General features: G+C 41.1%; 1 protein-coding gene across 4 annotated transcripts in view; it reads left to right on the top strand.

The window, feature by feature from the left end:
• Positions 1-18,630, top strand: part of ZCCHC7 (zinc finger CCHC-type containing 7) — a 161,099-nt gene that overhangs the window by 103,056 nt on the left and 39,413 nt on the right. For all 4 annotated transcript variants that reach the window (XM_077817835.1, XM_077817836.1, XM_077817834.1 and 1 more), the window contains exons 3-5: positions 4,439-4,482; positions 6,004-6,126; positions 7,919-8,089. In XM_077817835.1, coding sequence (XP_077673961.1) covers positions 4,439-4,482; positions 6,004-6,126; positions 7,919-8,089 — 338 coding nt within the window. The remainder of the gene's footprint in view (positions 1-4,438; positions 4,483-6,003; positions 6,127-7,918; positions 8,090-18,630) is intronic.

Here is an 18,630-nt window from a genome sequence, read left to right as displayed (position 1 = left end):
GACTTCCAAGTAAATGTAACTTTTGTTTTAAATGAGCAGGTATTTCTTTATTTTATATCCATACCTTGTTCAAGAATTTCAAATGAACATGGGTCACCTTCACACATCCTCCCCTTGTGTGTGTCTGCTCCATCCACATTCCTTACTGCTTCAGTCATCCTTTCTTCCACCCTGCAGCACGACCTCAGCTCTTGTCCCTGGCAGGACCTCACACCAGCCACCTAATTTTCCTGTCCCCTCCCATGTCAAACCCACAGGGTCCACCACCCCACTACCATATGGACAGATGGATGGCCAAATTATGAGCTGTAAATTACTAGGTCTGTCACTTCATATCCGCTCCCAGCTCCTGCCAAGCAGCTCTTAATCATCTCATCTTAACCTCCCATTCCTCCTACCAACTGGCATTCAGCCACCTCTTCTTCCATTGATCCTGCCAGCAGTGACTCTGAGGTTATGTCAACCTAACTCATGTCAGCATACAACCGCCACAGTTATAAAATCATGTGTGTGTGTGTACACTTGGCTCCTTGTGTCGGCTGTGTGTGTCCTCACCAGGAGCACTTGTATCTATTGCATTGTCAATGTGGGGTGACTCCTGAAAGCCAGTAACAGTCGACATAAGCCATGCAGTGTCTACACTGACGCAGCATCGACCTAATTACATTGACTGTGACTCTACACCACTTGGGGAGGTGGTGGCATTAAGTCAGCATAGAGAGGTGCTTTCATGGGCTGGAGCCCAATTTAAATGAAGACACTTCCACAGCTGGGTCGACACAAGGCATCTTACGTCGGCCTAACCCTGTAGTTTAGACCAGGCCTGATGCCTCTTACAATTCAGCACAGGTGTAATGAGGTTGCTAGCCTTGGGAGGCTGCTGGTCTGGGGGCTGGAAATGGGAGTAGAGAAATACTCCGTATACTGCTTTGAGAATGTAGCCTGGATTGGTAGTTTGGTCGAGCTTCAGAGCAGGTGGTAGGCAAGGTTTAGTACTGAGGTCATGCATCAGAGTGGGAGAAAGAATGGTAAATCAAGGGGTTTGGGTCTGAAGAAGCAGGGACAGAAAAGGGAGATTAGAGAAGCTCAGAACACAGCTAATCTGTGTTTATCCAAAACTCATGGACACTGTCTGGCAGTAAATAAATAAATACAAGTTAAGTAAAAGTACATTTACTTGGCTTTGTTGTAATTATATATTGAAGCTTTTCTGATGTTGGTGTTCAGAGATTTTCCCACAATTTCACTGTAGAATGTGTTTCTTTTGGTCCTATTTTCTTTTATTTATTTCCAACTAACAGAAAAAAGGCAGCCTGTATGTAATAAGTTTAGACACATCTACAGCCACCAAAAAAGTTTTGAAACTTCAAAAGTTATTTCTTCAGAAAGAAACTTAAAATTTAGGTATTTGGGGGGTACGTGTCAACCTATGCAGTGTTCGGTGATTTGTTTAATAAATATCGCAGCCAGTAATGCCCTATTCACTGCCTCAGAATATCCTAAATTCTTCTTTCAGGGTACCAAAAACATCACCAGCTACATCAGTTTAAATTGAATTGAAATTAAATAATTAAAATTCATGTACAAAAAATATAAGATTTTTCTAAATGGATACAAAAGCAGGACTGTTCATGTTTCAATATGTAGCTTTTCTAGGTAATAAAACCAAGGCCCTCTGTTCTCTGTAATAAGTTGGACCTCAAGTCTGCAGTTTTTCAGGGTATCACACTGGAAAAATTGCAGCAACTTAATTTAATAAGGGGCAATTTAACTGGAACAGCACTGTCATTACCCTAGCTTCTGTGTTAATTACTTTCAACTGTCCACTCAGTTTCACTTTCCTATGTGCCATGGATTTTTGTATTAAGATAGTACTGCATCTTAGAAATTGTCTTAGGGGAAGCAGAGGTTTTGGCAGGTAGGTAGGGACACTTGAGATGGTTAGAGGTTGCTCAGATAATCTGCTATGAAATACTTGACAATGTTGGTCCAGAACCTGAAAAACAGTTTCACTTGTTCTGATCTTTTCCTGTGAATTGTCCCAGTAACTTCAGTGGGCCTGTGCATGTGCAGGACCGTTTGCAGCACTGGGACTTTAAAAGTAATGACTGTTACCTTTTGGGTTTCAGAATCAGTGACCTATTAAGATGAAGAAGAAAGTTCTTGTCCCTTGGAACAATTGTTTTGGGCTGTCTACAAACGAACGACACCAGTTCACACTTGTGTATTGGTTTTATGTTTATCTTCACAGTGTGGGGGCTCATAATTTTTTACATGAAAGCTTGGATTCTGGAGCCACAGTTCAGCTGCAAGGTTTGAATTTCAGTTCAAATTCTCCAGCTTTGAAAAACATGGGGTCACTGAGGACTTCACCCCGCATCGTGTCCCTATGTTTAGTCAGTGAGACTACTCATATGCCTTATATTAAGCATGTGTTTGAGTACTTTGCTGGATTGAGGCCACAGTATTCAGCACCTTGCAGGATTTTTTTGCGCTCAGATGCCATCCTTTACTTACCTTTTTGACATTTAAAAAATGAATGGAGGGGGCTTGCCACCTTTAATTATCCGTGAACTCTATATTTAGAGTTTTTGCTGTTAGTAAATGCAAGTTATTTATTCATGCATTTCATAGGCAGGGCTGGTAGAATCACTTATTACTGAGGTTGTCCTAAACTTCACATTATAAAATCCTGTTTTCAGTTTATTATAACTTTGCTAAATGTTAACTATTCGGGCTGAGATTTTCCATGGCAGGTGTCTACCTCAGGCTTGTTTGTTTCTTTAAATACTTCAGCTGGAATGGTTCTGCTGTTCAAAGTATGAGGCTAAGGAAAAATACATTGTTTTGCCCATGTTAAAAAATTATTTGAAAAGCTTTGGAGCAGGGACTTCAGATTTGGCAAGTTTATCTCCTTTGTGTCAGGGATTTTCCTTTCGCTATCTCCATGAAAATCTGCCTCTATTTGGCCAAGTTATAAGCCTCTGAAATATTGCTGTTCGCACATGCTCAGTAAAAACTTATTAGATTTTAGCAGCTGCATTTTCCAAAGATTCTGTCTGCACTGGACATGCTCCAGTCCAGGGCTGAGCAGGTCTTCCCCTGCCATTAGAGGTCTGGGCTGCTGCAGGCCAGTCCAGGCTCAGGCACCAGAACTGAGTGCATGGAGACTGTTTCATCTGTGCACTAAATGAAGATGAGGACTCTCAGGAAACCTGCGCAACACTTTCAAAGGGTGAGCTTAAATTCATAACCAAAAATCATGGATTGAACAGAGAAACTGGATTTATGGCTTATCACAACTATCTGTTACCCACTAACCTCCTCTTTTTGTCCCATGACTGCAGAGATGTTAACAGGTCACTCTACCTTGAATGGTCCCTTAAAATATGTGCATTCCACCTTACATTTAGCTGTGACACTGGGAGTACATTTCCCAGAACTGAAGAAGAGTTCTGTGTGGCTTGAAAGCTTGTGGCCTGATCTACACTACATAGTTTGGTAGACGTAAGATGCTTTATGTTGACCTAATTATGTTAATGTACGCACTACAGCTGTGTCCCGCCGATGTAAGTGCCCTACTACAGTGACATAACTCCACCTCCACGAGAGGCGTAGGGCTTATGTCGGTGTAGTTAGGGCGGGGCAGGGTCTGTGTAGACACTGTGTTACTTATAGCAGCTGTTGGCTGTCAATTTCAGGGCTCCATGCTGACGCTGTGAAATTGGCAAGAAAGCCGGAACAGCTACAGCCTGGCTTCCCCCAGCTCCCCGCTCAGAGAGGCAAGAAGCCTGAGCAGCTATCCCTCCACTGCCCCTGGTGGGGAATGGGGAGGCAAGAAGCCCAGGCAGCTGGCCAACACTCCTGGCTGAGAGGGGACGCGCTCCACTGGCAGAAGGAGGGTAGCGTGGACATCAGCCATCGCAGTAATGACTGCAATGGCTGTAAGTCAACCTAACATATTAAGTCTGTAGTGTAGACATGCCCTGTGCCGCTCACCAATGGAAGTTGGTCCAATGAAAGATATTATCTCACCCACCTTGTGTCTCTGAGATCTTAGAGGACCATGAGGGTGACCGTGGACTTTCTAAGGGTTCTGTATGCCATGACAGACAGCAGTTAAATGTAATTTGTGTAACCAGCAGTGCAATACTTCAGGGCCTATGCCACTTACCACATGGGGAGTTCTTCCCTAGTTGATGGCTTGTTTAACAAAACACACACGATAAAGAGCACACATTAATTATAAGGTAGGTCAAATTTGGAGCCAAACAGATTGGTAGTGTCCCTTCGCTGAAACTAGATTCGCCAATGATGTGCTTTTAAAAACAGGTCTGATCTTGTCTCCTTTCAGTGACTACATAGAAATCACCTGTGGTTGAATTTACAAAATAACTTTCAGTGCATTAATATATTTCACAATATATCTGTTTTGCAGGAGAAGATGGAGTGGACTGGTCCATCAGTGATAAAGACCTAGAGGTAATATAGCCTAATAAATTATTCCAAATACTGTAGGTTGTTTTTAAAAGATGGGGCATAACCTTATGATGAAACCCCTTATTATAAACTCTCTGATCCCTTGTGAACGATATACTTAGAAAACATTCTTATATATCATGTATGTGTGTGTCTCTCTCTCTCTCCATTCTTTATTGGTAAGACTAGTTTACATGAAAAGAGGATAATTGCTTTTTAAAAGTTCATCTATCCTGCTCCTTATTTTCAATTTGAAGTAATAATTCTTTCTTAACATCATAATCATTTCCCACAGCTTCCAACTGTGATGTAAGAAACAGAACATTAAGATATCAGATGTGGAATAAGCAGAAAAAAGAGATGAATTCTTAAAAAATAAAAAATTCTTTTATTCACACAGGTATCCCTGTATAAACAGAAAATAAAAAAATAGAGTAAAGGTGTGAGCAGAATTATTAATTTTTCTTAAAGATATCCATGAGACTTCAGTAGCTCTCTGAAGCAGAACCAGACTCTTCAACTTCTTGCTGCACTTGGATATGATGCCTTTATCATTTGGTGGGACTTCTTCTTGTCTTACTCTACACACACACCCCTCCTTCTGGAGGGTCTGGAAGAAAGTTAATCCTAGTAGCCTCAGACTATCTAAGAGGAGCGTGGTGCACTCTTGAGGGTCCCTCTCACTCTGTCTCACAACCAGCTCCAGTAAGGTTCAATAATGCTTCCATATTAGAGTTACCAACCCTCCATGGTTGTCCTGGAGTCTCCAGAAATTAAAGATTAATCTTTAGTTAAAGATTATGTCATGTGATGACACCTCTAGGAATAAGTCCAACACAAATTGGCAACCCTATTCCATATGCAGGGGCCCTCAATCTTTCAGCTTGGCTTGTGACAGCTGCACCTGTCCTTCTGTCTGTTTTAAAAAAAAAAAAAAAAAACGGATGTTTACTAGTTCTAAATAAATCTTCAGGAGCAAGAGAGAGAATTATCAACTTCCTCTGCTTCTGTGGAGATAACATGTGAGGTCACAGTTGTGTGTTTTGCAGGTTCACTATAATTTGTCATGGTGCAAAATGCAGTTTTAATTGATCTCCCTACAGCATTATATTTCTTCTGAGGAATGTGTCAACCCATGTTGTATGGTGACTTGTATTTGTAATTCATGTTAGCTGCATGTGCAATCTGGGGGGAACTACAGTTCATCCTGGAATGAGAGAGCCAATTGAGCCTCACTGAGATTTTCGAAAGAAGACAAACCTTTTTAATTATTCTTTTGTTTTACTCTGAAAAAAAAAGACAAAACTGCCTGAGATTTAGCAGCCAGTCATTTAGACACAATTAGGGCAAAGTTTAAGAGAGCAGAACTATCCAGCGCTAAATGGTTGACAAATGTACGAGTACAACATTAGATTTCAAACTGAACTTACCAGCACTGACCGCTACAAAAATACAATTCAGCAAAGCACTACACCACAAAAGCCCAAATAATAGATACATCTTTTTTTCTTGTTGTTTCCTTAGGCACAAATTGGTAATTATGCACCCCTGAGACGCACCAACAGATACTATGCAACAGACAAAAATGTTACTTGTAGAAATTGTGATAAACGGGGTCATTTGTCCAAAAACTGTCCTACTCCAAAGGTAAATGCAATATTTTAATTTATTTTCGAGGCTGCCACTTGTTCTGTGCTTACTAGTTAACACTCTTTTGGGTTGTCCTAGAGCTGGTCCATCACGCTGTGAAGTTTATAAACATCCCCGTGTGGTCCAGATTGGGAGATAATTGATTTGGACCGGGTGATTAACCAGTTAACAAGGGAATCCAGCTCATCAGCTGGGGACTGTTGCGTGGTGGGGGGGGGGAAGAGGGGGAGAAGAGAAGGGGAAGGGGAGAGGCAAAGAAGCTCTGGATCTGAGAGAGGTGAGACCTCTCTCCTCCACCTCGACTCAGTGCCTAGAGGTTTACAGTGACACACAAGAAAAGCCTTGTTGTGGGGCGATGTAAGACACTGTAAATAAAGCGCAGTGTGGTGAATTTACATATGCAAGTGTGAGGACTGCTTGAAAAGAGACATCCAGGGTGAAAGAGCCTGCTCTGAGCCACCCTATTTCAAGAGCTTGTCATTTGGCTTAAAAGTTTGTTTCAGGCTGAAATTTGACAATAAGGCCTCTTGGAGAAGACTAATTTAATTTACAAAGTTAAAAAAGGCTGTGTTAAGATTTTTTTTGTATGACGTTAAAATCTCTCACAATTACAAATGAATACAGAGAAAATAAAGGTAAGTACAATGTAAGGACATATTGTTGAGATCCTAAAAGAATAGTTTACATTTTTTAACTGTTTCATATTGTACAGACTCTCAGAGAAAAAGAACTAAAGTAAAGAGAAACAATTTATAGGAAATGAAAGAAGGAACGGCATCTAGACTTAGCACCTATTGCCCTGGCAAAGAATTATTTTAAAGATCATTTACCGCCCTTTGCCATCATAGAAAATATGAAATTATATGTGACCTCAAAGCAGCTCAAATTTCTACAAAACAAACAGGGAAAGTTTTTACCTGAAATATTCATCTTCAGTTTTTTTGAAAAACACCTACTATGTAAAGTATTATGTGGAAATGGCTGCAGTCTCTACTGAGCGTGACTTTACCAATCCCAACAGAAAAGACTGTAAAAGCTATGCAAATTTTGCAAAGCCTACACCGTCTGAGACTGCTTCCTATTCCAAGTCTATGGATGTGTCTATGTAAAACCGGTTTCTCAGTGACTGAGTATCAGTAATTCCTATCCAGTGGCCATTTTAGCCTCGAATAGCAGACTCAGTCATTGGGGAAGTTGGCTTTGAATGGACACAGCTTCAGAATAGGCTTTCAATAGTTTGATTTTATAACTCCATAAATGCACTAGTCCGCATACGTGTGAATCTCAAAAGTATGAGCATTCACTTTCATGGCATAGATAAAGAGGTGATTCGTTAAGAGTCCATTGTGTTACATATCACACAGCATGTAACTAAGAGAGACCGCTTTTTCATTTTTTAATACAGTATCCCAAATTACAGTTTTCAGGTATGAAAAGTTTGTCTCTAATCAAAATGTTCCTTTCCTCTCAGCATGATAGTTGTTGATTCGTTGAAAGTAGCGCAAATGTATGCAGTAATTCATTAAACTTGAGAAGAAACAAGGACCAGAAAGTACTGTATATGGAATTACAATGTTAGCTTGAATTTCTCTTGTTGTTGTACAACATCACCAGAATTTCTTGAAGAAACACTATAATCTTACTACCCAGCTGAGAATACGTAATTATGAACATTATAATTTGTAGGAGTTTGTGCTCATTTTGGTTTGTGTTTTTCCAGTTATTATTTTTTACTTTAAACAGTTGAAATGTTTTCACCTAAGATCCTTCTTTCTGTCTTTCTCCATAGAAAATTCCCCCTTGTTGCCTGTGTGCAGAGAGAGATCACCTACAAAATACCTGCCCAGCACGGTTTTGTTTAAACTGCTGTTTGCCTGGACACTGCTCTAGGGAGTGCCTTGAGAGAGCTTATTGGCGTAAACATTGTAACCGCTGTGATATGAAAGGCCATTATGCTGATGTGAGTAGAACATTTAGCGATCATTAGCCCTTGTCCACCTTGGTCAATAAATGTTATGCAGGGTAAAACTTGATGCTCTAACCAGCCGTATCTGTTTTTACCCTTCTATAATACAGTGGGCATACATTTATACATACATAAAAATATATTTGAGCATCTGTCTATATAGCATCATAGTTTCTGTGGGGACTGAGGCCAGAATTTAGCAAAATATGGCAGCGTAAGCCCTTCTTTTTGCTGTGATGCCAGTCTAAGTTCCAGTTCCGTTTGTACAAAAATTACTTGCTCACAGAAATGTTTTTCTTCCTAAAATATATCTGTGCAGCAAGTGTGGTGAGAAAAGCCCATGGAAGCATCATTTAGCCCCATGGAAGGTATATAAAGATATTGTATGTGATTCTTTCACACTTTGGATATAAAGATTTGAAAATTGAACTGGTGGAGCACAGATCGTTTTGTTGAGTTTGATTTCATTTTTAGAAAATAATTTTCAAAAAAGCTGTAAAAATGCAATAAGCAAGACATTTCAATTTAAGTCAGAACAGGCATCAGGACAGGGGAATGCAAATATATGTTCAATTTCTGCGTGGGTGGGTGTGTATAGATGTATACTATTCAATGCTCAATAGATTATGACAGTTCTCCGGGCTTTTGTTCCATAGACTGGGAGGAATTTGGGGGTACTAATGTCCATGCTGAGAGAGGTAGTGAGGGGCTCTCACTGGAATTTCATCCAGTTGTACTCAACCAGAAGACTGGGGAAAATACATGGGTCCTCATCAGTGATGGTGGCTTAAAATGAGGGGACATCAGAAGTCCCAAGTGCTCCAGCAAAGATGCAGAGGACAGCTTCTACCCACCCAAAGCCAGTAAATAGCAGTGCGGTGTTCTGATACTGCTCCATATTCCTATGTTGTTATAAAAGCATCAGTAGAAACTTAAGTTAGTCTATATCTTGGTTTGGTATGTACATTACCTTAGGCATTTCATATGACAAGTGTACCTGAGCCAGGTAAAAGCACATAATACAGGTTTTTCCCATGTAAATACAGCTAAATAGAAATGTTATCTAACAGTAGAATAGTAATGTTAAGGGAAGATGTTTAGAAACAGTTTATTTGAATGACTCAGCTTACACTTTTCATGCTTTTCAGTTGTGGATATATAATTAGCTATTGTGTGCAGGTTTGAATTTCTGCCACAGTCACCTGTTAACTTTTATACGAAACGTGAAAGAGGGAAGATGGTGACAAACAAGGTGAATTGTGTGCTCCTCCCCAGAAAAGCATACTGTATATGGTGTGGGAGAAAAATTATAAAGAGACTGAACAGTCGTTCTGTCTTGTATCATTCAAATATCAAATTAACAGTATAGTGTAAGGAGAGAAATATTTCTGAAATCTATTGATATCTTTATCTTAATCCTTACAATATATTAGTAAGAGCTATACTAAATCCATCTTTCAGTGTCTGTCATTTTCATCAGTGTCATTCAGAATTGCACTGTTGCTGTGTAGATCAACACTACTCATACCAATTGGGGTGTACAGTCTGATCAGCATTGCCAATCAACCCCTTCCTTCTATCTTAACAAAGAGAAGGTTAAGGAGTGACTTGATTACAGTCTATAAGTACCTACATTGGGAATATTTAATAATATAATAATATTTAATAATGGGCTCTTCAGTCTAACAGAGAAAGGTATAGCATGATCCAGTGGTTTGAAGTAAAACCAGACAAATTCAGACTGAAAATAAGGCAGACATTTTTGATAGTAATTAACCGTTGGAACAACTTGCCAAGGGTTGTGGTGGATTCTCTATAACTGACCATTTTAAAATCAGGATGGGATGTTTTTCTAACAGAGCTGCTCTGGGAATTATTTGGGGACGTTTTCTGGCCTGTGTTATACAGGAGGTCAGACAAAGCTCCTTTTAGGCCTTGGAATCGATGAATATCCATTACACCGTGTTACCTCCATGTCACAAGATAGAGAGGGAAAAGGTACGTAGAACAAATATTGAACTCCATACCTCACCTCATAAAACATAAATTTCTGAAATCTTAACCACCCTTTTTCTGTAACCAAAGTATCTCAAGCCATTCCCCTTTGACCTTGCAGATCTCTCTTGTCAAATGAGCATATGAAAATGCCCCCCTTCTTCAACATAGTCACAGTCCAGATAAAGAGATTCTTGTAAAAGATGTACTGTTCATTTTATCGCCCTACCAGGCATTTGTCAGCATCAGGTTCCAGGCCAGGCAGCAAAGCAGTGGAGTTTTTTCCATATATTTTGTTGACTGGAAAAAAAAACCCTCAATAAAAACATATACACAATGGTATTTTGTGCATATTTTTGAGGATATACAACCTTAAATAAAAGTGTGTTTGTGGGATCGATAATTAGTTTACATTTTTTTAATAAGTTAAAGCATTCAGTCTGTATATATTAGCAGGCAAATCGTTATCCAACATCAACTATCAAGAGTCAAAGAAATTAATAAGTTTGTGGGAGCACATTGGGAGATGCAAACTGCTACACAGAGCAATTCAAAAGTTACAAGAATACTGAGGATCCAGTCAAGAATGTCACTTGGGCAAAGGCACATTTTCTGTACAGGTTTCAGAGTAGCAGCTGTGTTAGTCTGTATCCGCAAAAAGAAAAGGAGGACTTGTGGAACCTCAGCGACTAACAAATTTATTTGAGCATAAAGCTTTCGTGAGCGACAGCTCACTTCATTGGATGCATACAGTGGAAAATACAGTGGGGAGATTTTATATACACAGAGAACATGAAACAATGGGTGTTACCATACACACTGTAATGAGAGCGATCACTTAAGGTGATCCTGCAGGAGGGGGGGAAACCTTTTGTAGTGATAATCAAGGTGGGCCATTTCCAGCAGAGGAAGACAAGAACGTGAGAGGAACAGTGGGGGGGGGGAGATAAACATGGTGAAATAGTTTTACTTTGTGTAATGACCCATCCACTCCCAGTCTTTATTCAAGCCTAAGTTAATGGTGTCCAGTTTGCAAATTAATTCCAATTCAGCAGTCTCTCGTTGGAGTCTGTTTTTGAAGTCTTTTTGTTGAAGAATTGCCACTTTTAAGTCTGGAATTGAGTGACCAGAGAGATTGAAGTGTTCTCCGACTGGTTTTTGAATGTTATAATTCTTGACGTCTGATCTGTGTCCATTTTTTCTTTTATGTAGAGACCGTCCAGTCTGGCCAATGTACATGGCAGAGGGGCATTGCTAGCACATGATGGCATATATCACATTGGTAGATGTGCAGGTGAACGAGCCTCTGATAGTGTGGCTGATGTGATTAGGCCCTATGATGGTGTCCCCTGAATAGATATGTGGACACAGTTGGCAACGGGCTTTGTTGCAAGGATAGGTTCCTGGGTTAGTGGTTCTGTTGTGTGGTGTGTGGTTGCTGGTGAGTATTTGCTTCAGGTTGGGGGGCTGTCTGTAAGCAAGGACTGGCCTGTCTCCCAAGATCTGTGAGAGTGATGGATTGTCCTTCAGGATAGGTTGTAGATCCTTGATGATGCGTTGGAGAGGTTTTAGTTGAGGGCTGAAGGTGATGGCTAGTGACATTCTGTTATTTTCTTTGTTGGGCCTATCCTGTAGTAGGTAACTTCTGGGTACTCTTCTGGCTCTGTCAATCTGTTTCTTCACTTCAGCAAGTGGGTATTGTAGTTGTAAGAATGCTTGATAGAGATCTTATAGGTGTTTATCTCTGTCTGAGGGGTTGGAGCAAATGTGGTTGTATCGTAGAGCTTGGCTGTAGACAATGGATTGTGTGGTGTGGTCGGATGAAAGCTGGAGGCATGTAGGTAAGTATAGCGGTCAGTAGGTTTCTGGTATAGGGTGGTGTTTATGTGACCATCGCTTATTAGCACTGTAGTGTCAGGAAGTGGATCTCTTGTGTGGACTGGTCCAGGCTGAGGTTGATGATGGGATGGAACTTGTTGAAATCTTGGTGAAATTCCTCAAGGGCTTCTTTTCCATAGGTCCAGATAATGAAGATGTCATCAGTGTAGCCCAAGAATAGGGGCAACTAGTGGCCAGGTGAACCACTGACCATTATATTACAGATCAGTGTAATAAAGCTAAGTCATGTGAATTTGGACACCTAACAGGTGAACTGTTTGGAGGCCAAATTATTAGTGGTATAATGGGTCAAAGCGGATAGTTGCAAGAAAACGACTTGATCTTTCAAAGGATATTTGCAAGTTTATTGAAAATTGTCCTTCTGAAATGAAAGTGTTTGCAAACCAGGGGAGGAGTCATTTAATTAGACCTATAACCCAAGACACACAGACAGTATACAAGTCTAAACCAATGACCAAGACGAGACTTGTTTGCAAATAAACATCAAGACAACCACACCATGATGCAAAAGTATACAGCATAAGGAGTGTGTATCTCTCAGCCCTAATCACAAAGACATACAAAAGCAGAATGTATTTAAGAACATACCACTAGAAGACTAAGTTCTGGTGGTAATGTAGAAACAGAGTTATGTATTGGGCTTCTAAATATATATTCTACAACAAAACAGTTTTTCACAATAGAAATAGTGAATAAAAAGTTAAAATTGAGTTAAAAATTAACTCGGTGCAACATAATCACATCATGCACATACAAAAAAATTAGTGACTGTGTAACCCACACACCTCCTGGGTATGGTGTTCTGTCCCATCTAGTGGCACTGAGGAGAGAGGGAGGCAGGGAGGGGTTGCAGCTGTAGCGAACAGCCAGTTGGCTTTTAGCTCATGCGGTAGAGACTCATGCACTGAGGTTCCATTCCGCCCGACGACAACCAGGGTCTGTCAGCATTACAGCTGCTCAATGCTGGAATAGAAAAATAAGTTTGTTTCATATAGTGGACATGCTTACCAGAAATAAACAGTGAAAGCTAGGAGGTGCAGTAACAATGTAATAACTCCCTGCAATTCACAGTGTACTGTCCACAAAAGAGACTTAAGGAGCAGGGTGGCTAACCAGCTGAACATGGATTCCTGTTGCAATGCTGTAGCTAAAAAGGTTAATAGTCCCTGCCTGTATACACAAGAGAATTATAGTTGGACCTGGTAGCGCTCCCTATTATTAAGGTTTGCCTGACACTTCCCATTACAAGACCCTGTTTTCAGTTGCTTATAGCTTTGCCAGACTTCAGTCATTTGGACTGAAATTTTCCATGCCACATGTCTGGCTTAGGCTAGATATTTTTTGGAAAATGTTAGCCAGAATGGTTCCCTAGAATGAATCTAGAGGAAAATGCATTGTTTTGCCCGTGTTAAAAAAATTCTGGTGATCTTTTCTTTGAGACACTCTAGCATCACCATACTTTCTCAACAACTCTCAAGTAATATTTTAGGGACTCCGTGTAACATAGGCACAACAATGAATGTGGGTAATATGCACAGGCTGCCAAATAATCCAACTAAAATTCACTCCTTTGCTCTTTTATTCTGTAATCATTGTAGACACTAGCAGCTTGAGGTGGAATGTTGCTACTGATCTCAACAGTGCTTTATCTGATGGAATTGTAACATTTGGGTTGCACAGGGTATAAATGTCTGTACGCATGGTTTCACTCAACCTTGCCATGCAAAATCTCACAGTAACAAAGTGATGAAATAGATTTTAAAGTCTTCATTGGTGGTTGGGGGAACAATTTACAAAGAGTTCAAAATGTGAGAGTTGTTTCCTGCACATATTTTGTTCATCTAAACAACTATCTAATTTGATTCAAGTTCCTTGCTCTTTACAATTTAAAAGGACCTTACAGAGAGTGAAAATAATTGGATAGGGGAAATGAGCTGATACAGTCGCTATCCTGAACCACTATCCTGTAATTTAGCATAAAGTTTTATGGTTGCCCAGTTAATGTGGTATACCACAATATATGTTGGATATAGAGAACTATGATTAAATAAGGCTGTTGTGAAGCAAACCAGCAACATGTAGAAAAGCATAAATCACGCTGATCTCGGATGGGTAGATGAGCTTCAGGTAAGAACTCCAGGTTATAGCTGGTTAGGGCTTGGGATTATCTTTGATTTCAGGAGGAGTCGTGCATACACATCTGAAGACAGAGTTTGGCTCCAGGTTTGAAGGTACTTATTTTTCTCAGTTAGCACACCAACCTTTTGTCATTATTTACATCCAAAGTTCAGTACACAACTCCCCCCTCTTTTTTTTTTAATGGATAGTTAAGACATTTGTTTAAAATAAATAGGGTCTTTTCTGCACTTGATACATATGCCCAAAAGTCATGTTACTGCTAATAGGAGTTTGTGTATATCTTGTGTACAGTGTTGTAGTTCTATGATAAATTGCTAATAATATTGGATCCATTCCCAAATATCATAAATTTATACTGGTATATACAACTATGGGTACTAAACAGTAGTTAAAATCTTTTAAAAAAGGTAGCTATTGAGTTGAATATTCAGGTAAATTTTAATTGAACTCATTTTGAGAGTTCAAAATAGCCACAAACTGGGAAACATTTTTTTTAATCTCATGCGTTATAACACTAGACATAATTGTTTTTGAAATGTTCCTTACTGGATGAAAGATTTTTGTCAGTTTTTACTCTAGAATGAATTGTTATGGCAAAAGTATAATCCCTCTGAAACAAAGAACGTTATCTCTGATGTCATAAATGTATTGCTATAACATATTTGATTATCAAACATGTTCTAAAATGTTCTGATGCACACTATGAAAGCTTGGGGTAGAATAAGAGAGGTTGTTAAGAATAATTGAAATTGAAACTAATCTGACATGAATGTAGAAGTAGAGCAGTGGGATAGAGCTACAAGATCACAACTAGAGGGCGATACACCATGATGATACACTTCGGATGTGGTTGTTTATGACAGTGGAGAAGAGTACTTGGGAAGGACCTAAATAATATAGATTCATAGATTATAGGGCCAAAAGGGGGACCTCAGTGACAGTCTAGTCTGACCTCCTGCATAACACAGGCCATAAGAATTCCCCTGAATTAATTCCTGTTTGAACTAGAGCATATCTTTTAGGAAAGCATCTAGTCTTGATGTGTGTAGAAAGAGGTGAGTGATACAGTAATGACACTCAGAGGTAGTAGAGAGTGAGACAAGATATGGAATTAAGGAAAGATAAGAAATAAGAGGCTGTTCTGTATTATTCTGAGAGGTACAATATAAGGCAGAGGTGGGCCACATCCAGCCCACAGTACCGTTCTGCCCAGCCCCTGAGCCCCCGACCCCTCCCCTGCTGTCCTCCCTCCCCCGTAGTTATGCTGCCACATGGGCAGCATGGCTTGCACCCGCCCACCTCCCAAGCTTTCCAATAAGCCTGTCCTGCCGCTCTGAGCAGCATGGTAAGAGGGTGGGGGAGGGGTTGGATAAGGGGCAGGAGGTCCGGGGAGACAGTCAGGGAACGGGGTGGTTGGATGGGGTGGAGGTTCGGGGTGGGGGGTGGTCAGGAGACAGGGAGAAGGGGGTGTTGGATAGGGGGTGGGGTCCTGGGGGTTTGGGGAATCCCGGGAGGGGGGGAAAGGGAGCAGGGGGGGTTGGATGGGGTGGGGTCCCGGGGGGGGCAGTTAGGGAAAGGGGTCCCGGGAGGGGGCGGTCAGGGGACAAGGAGTGGGGGGGGGTTGCATCGGTCAGGGGTCCCGGGAAGCCTGTCAGGGGGCGGGGGTGTGGATAGGGGGCGGGGCAGTCAGGGGACAGGGAGCAGGGGTGGTTGGATGGGGGTGGGGTTCCGGGGGGGCGGTTAGGTGTGGGGGGTCCCGGGAGGGAGTGGTCAGGGGACAAGGAGCAGGGTGGGTTGGATGGGGCGAGGGTTTTGAGGGGGGCAGTCAGGGGGCGGGAAGTGGGAGGGGGCAGATAGGGAGCAGGGGCTAGGCTGTTTGCGGAGGCACAGCCTTCCCTACCCGGCCCTCTGTACCATTTTGCAACCCTGATGTGGCCCTCGGGCCAAAAAGTTTGCCCACAACTGATATAAGGTGTAGAAAAGAATCAGATGAGAATGAAGAGAATGTGGATGATTTAGGGAGAGAATAAAAATTAGGTCTGTTCAAAAAAATCTGTCTTACACCTACATTTCCAATATTTCAGAATGAAAACGTACATGAAACTTAAAAACATATTTTTCAGTTTTCCATCAAGTAACCTGTTCACATCTGGTACAGATAGTATTTCAGCACATATTCATTATTCTAACAGTAGAATTGTGGAAGAACAAGAAAATTCCTCAAATAGGGTAGGAAAATATCTTTTAGGGACCATTTATGTCAGAGCACTTCAGAGCAACAGTCAATCATACTACAATTTAAAAAATAGACTGTTCCATTCTTATAATGTAGATGGCCATTCTGAAACTTCAGAGTTTAGATTTTGGCATACTTTAGACCACAGCTTCTCTACTAGCTAAACCTTTCCAAATTAAAAAAGCTTCTGGTTTCTTGGGTAACACAATGTGCTGTTGCTACTGGCAATTCCTTTTGAAAGGCAGAGTGATCGGGTATTCCTAGCGCCCTCATATCTACCATCATCCCCAGTTGGTAGCTTTCTTTGAGAGGGATTATAGGGCTTTTGCCCTAGTCCCTTTATTTATCCAAAGATCTCAAAGAACTTTACAAAATGGTGTAACCATTATTATCTCTATCCTTTGTCCACTCTGTGTCAGTCTTCACCGTGTGGTGTTCCTTCTATCAACAGCAACTGGAGGCAGACCACAACTTTTCTTCTGTGTGTGGGTTTAAACCACCCCTCAGGAAGAGCTCTCCAGAATTCTGGATCTTCACACCAATACAGATGGCAGACATCAGGCCTCCTTTTGTAGCAGAGTTTTTTTACAGGATTAAAAAAACAACTAAATATTTTCCTTTTCTTTTTTTCGTTGTCTTCTAAGTTGTTCTCAAAATTGCTGGACTCCAAAAATGTTTTCCTTTTCTGAGGAGGGTTTGAAGGGCAATCCCTCTTTGATAAGAAAGCAGAAATCTTCAGCACTTCTCATGGAAGCCTGGATCATGTCCGGGGCAGAAGCTCTCGTTTTGTCCCTCCGGATACTACACATCAAAGGAAAAGAAAAGTCAGAATTGACTAGCTGTGCAGGACGCACTTAGACCTGAAGGGATGTAGTCAGGACCAGCCATTTTTGCAGAGCATCACAAAGCAGGTTTCAGAATAGCAGCTGTGTTAGTCTGTATTCGCAAAAAGAAAAGGAGTACTTGTAGCACCTTAGAGACTAACCAATTTATTTGAGCATCAGCTTTCGTGAGCTACGGCTCACTTCATGAAGTGAGCTGTAGCTCACAGAAGCTCATGCTCAAATAAATTGGTTAGAGTAGTCTCTAAGGTGCCACAAGTCCTCCTTTTCTTTTTACAAAGCAGGTTGGAAGTCCTGATGAACCTGTTGGTATCCAGGTCCAGTTGGAAAACCAAAAGATACTACATGAGGAAGACACACTTAAAAGTGGGAAATCTGGACACCTAAGTTCAGAAGTGGCTTCAGGGCCTCCTCCTCCATGCAAGTGTGAAGATGCTAAATAATTTGCAAACAAACAGGCTAGTGAGTTTGGTTACCTTCTCAATAGCTCTTGGGTCTCAGTCCTCAGGCCTGCTTAAGCCGTAAGTGGAATCTCAAGATCCCAACACAAAAGAACATATACCAACAGGAGCAAACCCTGCACCAAAATCCAATGCTGCGAAAACTGAGCAGTAGGGAACTCAGATATTTGAATAAGGTGATAAACTCTCTCCTAGCATCTTGGAGCAGACGGACAGATGATGACTACAAATCACTTGGATGAGATTCAGATATCGGCACCCAAAAGACATCTTGCAGCAAAGTCAGCTTAAAGTAAAGGACACTCTAGCATTTCTACAAGGAGGCTTGTCTATGGCTCCTTGCTAACACTTCAGAAAGACAAGTCTGCAACTGTAAGTATATTGCGCTGTAACAAACCCTGGAGAATCTCTAATCACTCTCACAAAATAGGTTCCTCAGGACCACCACTATCATCAGTGCTCCATTAATACTCAGATTCTTGACATGATCTTCAACTGTGTACTACAGGTCCACATAAACCACCCATCTAGTCTTTGCAATCAGCATGTGTTCTCACTGGAAATCTCTTGCCTACATGCCACGTCCTCAGCCTTAGGGATTTCAGAGTGTGGCATGCGCTCTTTGGAACCTCAGTTATACATATTCTACCAGGGCATAGCAGTTCTTGAAAATGACCAGTCCTCCTTTCTGAAGGTCACCATAATCTTTCTCAGAAGATTTGTCTGAATCCAAACATCCTAGGGAAGTAAAAGGGGCATACAAGGGATAAAAGATGTATATAGCAGAGGCATTCAAAGCCTCAGGTACAGCTCCTAAGCTTATTGCTGCTCACTCTAAGAAACTGTGCACCATCTATGGTGAGATCTGCAAGGTTGCTATGTGATCCTCCCCCCACACTTTTCTCAAAGCACTCTATAGCAAATATCCACACCCCTGCAGATGCCATACTTGTTATGTGGGTG

This window comes from Eretmochelys imbricata, chromosome 5 (genome assembly GCF_965152235.1).
Source record: "Eretmochelys imbricata isolate rEreImb1 chromosome 5, rEreImb1.hap1, whole genome shotgun sequence".
Taxonomy (NCBI): domain Eukaryota; kingdom Metazoa; phylum Chordata; order Testudines; family Cheloniidae; genus Eretmochelys; species Eretmochelys imbricata.
The sequence above is the reverse complement of the archived record's forward strand: the minus strand, read 5'-3'. Positions and strand labels throughout refer to the sequence as shown.